The 10,305-nt window shown below is 54.0% G+C and overlaps 1 protein-coding gene across 1 annotated transcript in view; it reads right to left on the bottom strand.

Moving 5' to 3' along the window:
- Window positions 1-6,251: 6,251 nt before the first annotated feature.
- GSG1L (GSG1-like) overlaps window positions 6,252-10,305 on the bottom strand; it is a 50,407-nt gene continuing 46,353 nt past the window's right edge. The window contains exon 5 of the mRNA XM_008566622.1: window positions 6,252-6,812. Within this exon, the coding sequence (XP_008564844.1) occupies window positions 6,715-6,812 (98 nt within the window). The 3' untranslated portion in view covers window positions 6,252-6,714. The remainder of the gene's footprint in view (window positions 6,813-10,305) is intronic.

Below are 10,305 nucleotides of genomic sequence, written 5' to 3'. Positions count from 1 at the left end.
TGGCAGCCACCCCTTCAGCCTCTGTGGGTGAACAGAGACCTCCACATCCTGCTGCTTCCCGTTCCATGCAACCCTCCCCCCAACCCTGGGCTGCAGTGGGCTGGGGCTTGCTGGTGTGTGTCATTGAGTCAATCTCGGCTACAGCTGACAGGAGGGTTCAGGAAGAGCAGGCATGGACTCTCAGGGGAATCCCCCCTCAGGCCTCTGTCCCTCGGGGACCTGCCTTCTCTGTCCAGCAGTGGAAAGGACCTGCTTCGCTTTCTTCAGGGTTGGGTAGTTTATCTGCAGACAGTTCAGCACTGTCACCACTGCCTCAGAAGGCCTCAGAAGGCCCCCCAGAGCCTGCCAGGTCAGGTTCTACAGCCAGGCCAGTGGGAGCTGCCCCACCCCCAAGATGTGCCAAGATGTCGTGGGTCCCTCCCCAGGCCTCACCTCCCACCTCACCTACCCAGGACCATCCCTTTCTGAGGCCTCCAGGCCCCACATGGCTCTGTGTGAATCAGCCTGCTAGGTTTGGCTGACTGTGCCAGTCTAGATGATGTTTAATTTTTCAAAATTAGTTGCCTTCATTTATTACCAGGTTTCATATCAAAATTCAGATTCCCTGCTTCTCTGGAAGGATGGGAAGATCTGGTCCCACATTCCCAGCTGTCCTCTCCAGATCACCACAGTCCCCACCAGCCCCTTTTGTCCCTCCCTTGGCTGCCACCCTCACTTGCATGATCTTCACAGCACCTGGTCATGTGAGTTTGCAACTCCTGAGATTGGGGCAGGGAGCAGGGGGGACTTGGGGACAGAGCTATGGGGCCCAGCCCCCCGTGATGATGTCCCAGCCGCCCAGGCAGGCAGAGCACTCTCCTGGCCCTGGGACTCCAGCCTCATGTGTCCCATCAGGCAACAGGGTCAGGCGGGGGTGGGAAAGGCAAGGGGATCTGCCTCCATCCAACATGTTGTGTGTCCCCAAGTGCCCTGGGGGTGTCTGCCTGACTGTGCTGACTGTGGTGTGTCCTGGATCTCCACGTGCCAGGTGGCATTCATGAGACCACTTCCAATCTCCCAGCTTCCCTGGGAAGCTGCTCTATCACAGCCCCTGTCAAAGGGGCGGCCATGGGGAGCCATATTTTGTAATAACAACAACAAAAATACATACATACATAAAATATGTACTAAGCCCTCACCCTGTGCAAATGTTCTGGGGTTCATCACTGCAGGCACATATTGGTGATGTCACTGAGAACTTAGCTGCAGCTACCGTTCTCCCCAGCACGCCAGTGATGGCACGCAGTGGTCCTGGGGTTGGCTGGCCTGGGTTCAGCACTTCCTGGCTATGCGACCTTGGCAAGTGACATTACTACACCTTGGTGCCTGGGCTTCCTAACCCAGGCTCAGGGGCAGCAGCAGTACCTGCACCATGGAGTTGTGATGGGCGTCAGTGAGCTCCAGCCCTCCTGAGAGGGGAGACACGTGCTACACTTAATGATTACACCCATTTTACAGGTGTGTAAACTAAGCCTAGGTTAGAGAGTGACCCTGGGGCCACGATGTCATTCTTGGGCCTGGCTCTTCACCAGAGCAACAGGCCACCACCTCCCACCCAACCCCTTCCAGCCTCAGCCGATTGGCCCACAAAGGGCACTGGCCTCAGAGCAGCCGACCCATTGGTGGAGCAGAAGTGGATGTCCCGCCCCTCCTGGGTCAACCCTTTCCCCTGCTCTGATTCACTCCCCTGCCCTGGCAATGGAGTCTCCTCCAGAGCTCGCCTCTGCTCCCTAACCCACCCTGCCTGCACCTCCCGTCCATACACACACCCGGAAGTTCCCAGGAGGGCCAGGAGGGCAACAGGAGAATGGGCACACAGACCACAGAACTCCCAGGCAGAGGCCCCTCCCTGCCCCACACCCCAGCCAGTCCTGGCAGCTGCCCACTCCCCTGCCAGGCCTGTGGCCACCAGCCCAGGCACCAGCCTCCCTTAAGGCAGAAGCTCAGACAGTGGCAGTCCAGGATGAAATGTGACCCAAGAAGCAATTACCAGGGTAAAGGGAGCTTGGCCGTGCTCGGGACAGGGCAGGGGTCCCACGCACTGATTTCCTGTGTGTCCATGCAGTAAATCCCCACGCAGAGGAGATTGGATTTTCCTCATGACTGATGGTCCCGCCGGGCTGAGTTTGTCCTCAATTCCACAGACAGCTCAGGCCGAGGCAGGCGTTGCACTGGTGCACTGGAGCGGCTGGTCACTGCCCCACAGCCCCTGGCGAGGGATCTGAAGTGATCTTTTTGTTACTTAGGATTATTTGCATAAGCTGTTTCTTCCACTGGAATGTACATTCCATGAGGTGAGGATGATGGCTTTCTTGCCCACGGTGGCAGCTCCCATGCCCGGATCAGTCCCTGGCATACGCAAATCCCTCGGTAGCTAGTTCCTGATGAACAGGGCCCACAGCAGGGCTGCCGTGGTCTCAGGTCTAGCTCCACAGCCCCAGGTCCTGCCTTCTGTCCCCACTTCAGCCCCCCCTAGCAGCAGCTCTTCCCAGGGGATGAGCCACCCCCAGTGTGCTTTGTCCTCGGGCCTGGCTGCACGGACGAATACCCATGAATCAAGCTGACGTTTCCATTACCCAAGGGAGATGAGCGTGTGGCCAGGACAGGCTGGCGATGGCGGGGGCAGCGGGGACGACTGCTCATTACAGACAGCCAACAGCCAAGGAGGACGTCAGCCCGGCTACTCCAGGGCCTGGGCCTGTCCATCAGCCCGGCCAGGTCCCTCTGCACCTGAGGAGCAAATGAGAGAGCAACGAGCACGTGCAGAGGGTGTGTGCACAGGGCCAACAGGAGCACGGGTACGGCTGAGCACAGTGTAAACACGGGTAGCACACAGGTGCGTACGAAGTGCTGACTTGTGCTCATGCAATGGCAGTGGGGGGGGGGCGGTCAGCACCTTTGACCAAGGTCAGCCTGATGTTCGTGTGTATGAGTGACTGGGCCATGGTCAGGTTGGCATGTACACATGAGCCCGGGCATGTGGATACAGAGATGCCAATGCCTGCGCCCAGTGAGAACGGCTTTGGGCCGCAGGTCAGGCCAACGTCTGGTCAAGACTGAAAGGCTCCCCCCAAAGTCATCATCACCATTCCATCAGTGGCCAGAATGTGTCCCCTTAGTGCACGGATGGCTGGCTGGGAAAGTTGCTTGCAGGGATGGCAGGGGGTGCCTCTTCTTCCCCATCCAGGCCTCTGCGTGCTCACCCAGGCACCCCCTGCCTTCAAACCGACTGGTGCCTCCCTCCCCCCAGATTCAGGCCCATGGTGGCATTTGCTCCCTGAATGAAGATAACCCTGGAAGTAACTCTCCATGACCCGCTGGGATTACTCACCTGGCCTGCCAGGAAGTTCTTTTTATCTAACCAGCAGCCTTCTTGCTGCAGGCTCCATGAGACTGGAAAAGAGCTAGTTCTCTGTCCTCACCCAGGAGGTGACAAGAGGAGATAGGAAGGCTTGAAGCCTGAGTAGCCATGATCTTCCTACCTCTTTCCCTTCCCTCGTGACAATGGCCCTCCCAAAGCTGTCCACATACCATAATCACATACCACTTACATGATTATTTATTTAATATTTTTCTTTAAGCCAACTCTTTCTTTTTACTTAAATGCTTATTTTGGTTTCATCCTAAGCAATAATGTCTGTGAAATCATAGCACTAATGTGCCCATTATACATTTTTTTCTAATACACATTTACATAAACACAACTATTAAAATAGATTAAAATTTTGCCCGTGTGTCAACTAAAATCATCTCCTGGACCTCCTGTGGTCCACTCACTAACTTCAGGATGCCAGGAGGGAATAAAGTGCTCCAAGATAGATGTCTGGTGGCCTGGGCCAGATTCCTATCTTGACACAACCCTGCCCAGCCTCTTGCAGGAAGCCGAAGCCTGAACTCCTTGTCCTGACATTCAAGGCCTTTGTAACTGGGCCCCAATCTCCCTCCAGGCCCATCTCCAGGCCCACACAAAAGGTCCTCAGTATTTACTGGATGAATAAAAATGAATTAACGAGTCACTCACTTGATTAATCAATGCACGAATGAATGAGCACACACCTCCACTGGAGGGGCAGGGGCTGTCCCCTGGGCACCTGAGACTCAAGACATCTGAACCTGAAGTCTCCACCTCATCCCCCACTCTCGACCTCATAATCTGAGAGTCACTACAAAGTACCACATCAGCTCATCCAAGACCTGCTGATTTTTCCCTCCTACGATCCCATCCCCAGGGCCAATCCCATCCCCAGAGCCACTTTCCTAAGCCAGTTACTTCGAGTGTGGCAGGATGAAGAAGGGAGAGGCGTGTCCACACCTATTCTCTGCCCAGAGCTGCGGTGATCTGCCTACAATGCACACTGGGTGCATCTCACTCTCTTAAAGGCATCCAGCTGCCCACCGCCCCCAGGATACACTCTGCGCTTCCTAACAAGGCTTCAAGTCCCTTGTGGTCTTGCTCCACCAGCCCCTGCAGCCTGATTTTCCACCCCCTCCTGCCCTCCCTTCTCTCCACACCTGCCATCTGGACTATTCGTAAGTCCTATAACGTACTTCCCCGCTATACTCTTGCCTACCTGACACGTCAACAACCTCCATGTCTTGGCTAAAATGTTATTTTCCCAAAGAAGCCTCCCCTGACTACCACTCTCCCCACCCCCCAGCAGGTGCTGCCTTTGGGATTCCACAGCCCTGACTTCCCCTCACTGTCATGACAATAAACAACAGCAAAGCATTCACTATGTGTCAGGCTCTGTTCCAAATGCTCACATACATTAGCTCGTGTAATCCTCACAACAGCTTTAAGAGGTAGGCATAATAATTATCCCCATGTAATGGATGAGGAAACTGAGGCACAGAGAGGTCAAGTAACTTGCCCAAGATCACGAGTCAAGGAGGTGGAATCTGAACCCAGGCAGTCTGGCCCCAGAGCCAGGCACCACAGCACTTCACACACTGAACTATTATTTATTGTCTGTCTGTCATCTGTCCTGCCCATCTGTGAGCTCCATGACAATAGACGCCTCCTCTGAATACTTCAGTATCCTGTCTCAAGTGCCTACCACAGGGACACAATGAGTTACATCAGCAGACAGATAGATTGATCACAGACGGATGGTTGAATAAGGAGGATGGGTGGTGAATGGAAGGATGATGGATGTCTGATACAAGGAAGGACGGCAAGTGATGGATGGATGAATGAAGGAAGTAAGTATGTACAGATGATGGATGGATGGATGGACGGATGATGGATGGAAGGATGGATGGATGGACAGATGATGGATGGATGGATGGACGGATGATGGATGGATGATGGATGGATGGACAGATGATGGATGGATGATGGACAGATGATGGATGGATGGATGGATGGATGGATGATGGATGGATGGATGACGGATGAATGAAGGAAGTATGCATGTACAGATGATGGATGGACAGACGATGGATAGATGGATGGACAGATGATGGATGGATGAAGGATGTATAGATGGATGGATGTTGGATGGATGAATGGATGGATGGATAAATGGTGGATGAATGAATGGATGATGGATGGATAGATGGATTAAGGATAGATGGATGATGGAGGATTGGATCACTGGATGATGGAAGACAGATGGATGAGTGAAGGAGAAAAACTTGTTCTACTTGGGGGAAAGCTCTAGAAATCCTTCTGGGAAAGGATGAGGCCTCTTGGGAGATGATTGAACTTGTAGTCAGAAGTCCTGGTTCAAACTCCAGCTCTGTCATTTGCTAGCTCTGTAATCTTAGGGAAATTACTCCATCTCTATGACCCTATATTCCCTTATTTTTAAAATAAGAATGTTTCCCCAGGCATTCTACATAGAGGTGTAAAGGAGCCCTGGGATTATATGTAAAGGTGGCCTAGACACAAGGTAAAGAGTCCCCATGGGGGTCAGGGTGGCATGACATTGCTAAGCTCTTGGCTTCTTCACCCCCCAGCTTAGGGCCTTGATCTGAGGGCCTGTCTCTTGCCCAGCCCACGTATCCTGCCTGGCCCCTGCCTTGCCCACCCTCTGGAACCCCAGGCAGCCCTGCCAGCCTCTGTCCATCCTGCCCTGCCCCCAGGCCCAGCCTGGGTCCAGGCTCCACCCATCCCAGCCCTCATGTCTGGCCCTGACCTCAGCACACTCAGAGGGGCTGGGGGCGATGAGGGGGCAGCCACAGGCCCTGCTTCCACACAGCGCAAGAAAACAGGTTCAACAAGCATTTATTGAGCCCCTGCTGTGTGCCTGCCCTGTGACCCCCTGTAGTGCCAGCACAGCTGCCCCTCCTTCAGGAAGCCCTTCTCCCTGCCCCCACAGGGCGCTGCCCCTCTGGGCACCTCCTTGGCCTCCTGGCTGGTGTGTGGGTGCCCCGGCACTCAGTGCCAGTGTCCATGTCTTCTCTGGCATCCCAGCCGCACCCAGCAGGGCTCTGCATGTCATGGTGGCAAGAGTTAGGGCTGCTGTCCCAAAGTCACTCTGTGTAGTCCTGCGCATTCCCTCGGGCCACCCTGGCCCCATCTCCAGGGTCCTGGACCCAGGCAGCAGTGGGCAGGCTGGCTGAGTTCACAGCACACAGGCCAGGTTTCCGGGGGCACTGGTCTAGTGTTCTTGTGGCTGGGAGGTGGTGACGGCGACGGCCTGAGATCCAGGGGCTAGGATGGGGTCTCGGTCACACCCAGTGCCCCAGGACCCAGCACTGGCGGTTCAGCTCTGGCACCTCCTGGACAGAGCTCCGGGGCCAGGAATCCCCCATGTGTGGCTGGTGTCCTGCCAAGAGACAAGGTGGTCAGTGCTGAAGCCACCTTCCTCCACTCACACCTTATCTACCCACCCACCCCCACCCACCTGCGCATCCATTCCCAGGCCTTCTACCTGTCCTCCCATCTGTCTATCAACCCACCCACTCCTCCATCAACCACCCGCCCACCGCTAGTGCAACAACACATCTGTAAGCTCATCATACATCTGCCAGTATTTGCTGCCATCCAGTCACCAACCCACCAATATACCCACCACTCTTCCCACCCACAACCCACCCACAGCCCCAAAATCCACTCATGTACCTCCCACCTGTCAACACACCAGCACACCCCCCGTTGTAGCCAGCCATCCTCCTGCCACCCCAGTAACACACCCACCAACTCACCTTTCCACATATGCATTTACCTGTAACCCAGAACATCCCCATATCTGCCCACTTACCCATGCTCCAACCTTCTGCCCCCTAAGTCAACAACACACCCACCCACCGCAGTAGCCACCCACCACCCACACTCACCCATCTCACACTGAGCCATCCACCCACTCATGCCATCTACCCACCCACTTTTCCTCTACCTTTCCCTTTCACCACCCACCTCTCCATCCACCCACCCATCTATCCATCTCTGCCCACTCTCATCCACCCACCCCCCACCCATCCACCTGTCCATCCATCCACCTGTCCATCCCCCTGTCCCTTCATCCATCCACCCACCCATCCCACATGGAGCCATCCACCCACTCATGCTATCTACCCACCCACTTTCCCTCCACCCTTTCCTTTCACCACCCACCCACCCATCCACTCACTGCCCCCCCAGCTAGGCCTCCCTGAGCTCCCCTGGGGGCCTACACATGTTCAAGGAGCCATGGGAGAGTCAGGAGAAGAGAGATGACACCTTGGCCCCTCAGTCCTTACCGGTCCCCAGGAACGTGAGCATGTGCATGGGTTGTGCAAAGGCAACTCTGAGCAGCTCCCTGTGTGTCAAGGCGATGGGCAGAGACTCTGCCACCCTCCACTCCCCCCACACACCTGCCACTGTCCCTGCTCACAATGGCCTGGGCAAGGGGAGGAGCGGGGAGGCTCCTTATCCAGTGTCCTCACTCTTGTGCATTTTTCTTCATTCTCAAACGATCACTCCCCTGTCCTCCCTCAAGTGCCTCTTCAAAGTCTTTCTAACATGCCAGAGCCGTTCCCATCTCACACCGTGACCTGCCTAAAATGTCCTCGTACCTACGGTCAGGTCAGACCCTCCAGACCCAGCTCAAGCCTCACCTCCTACAGGAAGCCTCCCCAGCTCTCAGGGATCTGCCTCCTCCTACAGCGCCCGCCCTGAGCGGCACACTCTGCCAGCTTCACCCCCATTAGACCCTGAGCCCAGGAGAGCAACGAGTACACCCGTGGTAGAATCTCCACGGCGGCTCAGTGGAGGCAGAGAGAGAAAGAGGAAAACCAAGGGAGGAGAAGACCTGCAGGGTGGGTGCGGATGGGAGGGAAGGGCAGGAGGAAGAAGCCCAGCACTGACTGAGCATTTTGAGCTGCACACACTGTTCTAGAGTCCATGAGGCAGACAAGCCCATGAGGCAGGTTCTACCCATTTCACAGATGAGGAAGATGAGGCTCAGCAAGGACAAGTAGCATTTTAGGATTCACAGCTGCAGCAGAGCTGGATTAAATTAATTTCTTCCTGATTCCAAACTTTAGCATTCAAAGAAAGACATCCCATGTCATTTTGCTTTCCTACTCTGATGCTCAGACAAACTTGTCATACTTTAGGGTCGATAGGCTCTTTGTAAAAAGCCAGTCGAGGCGGGAATTCCTCGTGAACCAGGCTCCTGCTTGCACACCTCTAAGGATGGGGGGCTCATTGCTCTTCCTCCACCTCAAAGCAGCTCTGACTGTTGGAAGATTCTTCCTAATGACAGAGGCTGGGAGGGAAGAGACAGAGGTAGACAGATGTGCCAACAGTGGGGGGGAGGGATGATTTTTTGTTTTTGCTTTGGCTTTTTTCCCTTCTATTTTTGATATTCTTTAATGTTAGTGGTTTGCAAAATTTACGATGTTTTTTTAAAGGGGTAGGAAAGGTTTTTGCAAACATTCTTGAATCATTGGGCCACAGGGGAAAAAAAGAATTTGCTTTGGCCCCAGTCACTGAAACAGTTGCATTCTTTGGAAGTGTTTGCTGCCAGGATAAAGGTGTTTGGGATTTCTTTTTTATCTAGAAGCAAATATTTGGTGCATGGAAAGGTTTGATTGTTTTTCTAAATGAGCATTTAGAAGCGATTGTAGCTGTTCTGACAGTTGCCAACAGCAGAACCGTGGAGGGTTTATTGGAACAGAAAGAAAGCGATTGTGTATTTTTTTAAGATAAACAGGGGCCGCAATCCCTATCCTTTCTTCAGTTAAAATCAGGCTGTGTGTCCCCTGGATCTGGAGGCCAAGTTCCTGAAGATAGGGACGCTCCTTCTTTTCTCCGGCCTCCCAGAAGGGGCTTGGGGCCCAGAGCTATGTACAGTGTGTTAGGGGAGGATTCACAGTGTGATTGGGGAATTCCAACTCAAATGTCTTCTGGGCCCCAGCAAGGCACGTGAGCAGGTGCCCTGGCCAGAGGCAGCAGCCCCTCAGCTCCCACCAGCCACAGTTACTACAGGGAACGTGCAAAACAAACATCTGGATTTCAGAATCAAACCTCCTGACTTTTAAATAATGACAATTAAGGGCCGAGCTCGTGGCGCACTCGGGAGAGTGCAGCGCTTGGGAGCGCAGCGGCGCTCCCACCGCAGGTTCGGATCCTTTATAAGGATGGCCAGTGCGCTCACTGGCTGAGCGCGGTGCAGGTGACATCAAGCCAAGGGTTGCGATCCCCTTATCAGTCACACACACACACACACAAAAAGATAAATAATGACAATTAAGATTTTTTTTTTTAAAAAAAGGTGTTTTTTTGGTGGCTGATTGGTACAGGGATGGAACCCTTGGACCTTGGTGTTATCAGCACCATGCTCTAAGCACTGAGCTAACCCGCCAGCCCTTTAAAATATTTTAAATAATCTGTGGGCCACATAATGCCACTCTGGCCGAGCTCAGCCCATGGGAAGACACTTTGTCACCTCTGCCTGTCCCCATCCTGTGTCTCTGTTCCAATGCTTTGCAGTGCTGGTCACTTGGCCAGGAGCACCCTTCTCTGCTCCCCTCTGCCTGTTGAGTGCCTACTCTTCTTTCAAATGCCCCCTCCTCTGGGAAGCAGTCCACGGCCCCATCTTTGTGCCCTGCAGCACACACATGTCTTCTCTACCTCTTCTTGTCACTTTGTGTTGTAATAGCCAGTTCAACGTGGGCCTCCCTAGATACCCGGGGGATAGGGGACATCTATGCAGGAGGGGACTGGGTCTGCTTCACCCTGAAGCCCTCAGCCCCCAGTACCTGGCCTGGCACAGAGCAAGTCCTGGGCCCTCATCTGTTTTTTTTTTTTTTTTTTTTTTTTAAAAAAAAAAAAAA

Source organism: Galeopterus variegatus, unplaced genomic scaffold (assembly GCF_000696425.1).
Source record: "Galeopterus variegatus unplaced genomic scaffold, G_variegatus-3.0.2 Scaffold256, whole genome shotgun sequence".
Taxonomy (NCBI): Eukaryota; Metazoa; Chordata; class Mammalia; order Dermoptera; family Cynocephalidae; genus Galeopterus; species Galeopterus variegatus.
The sequence above is the reverse complement of the archived record's forward strand: the minus strand, read 5'-3'. Positions and strand labels throughout refer to the sequence as shown.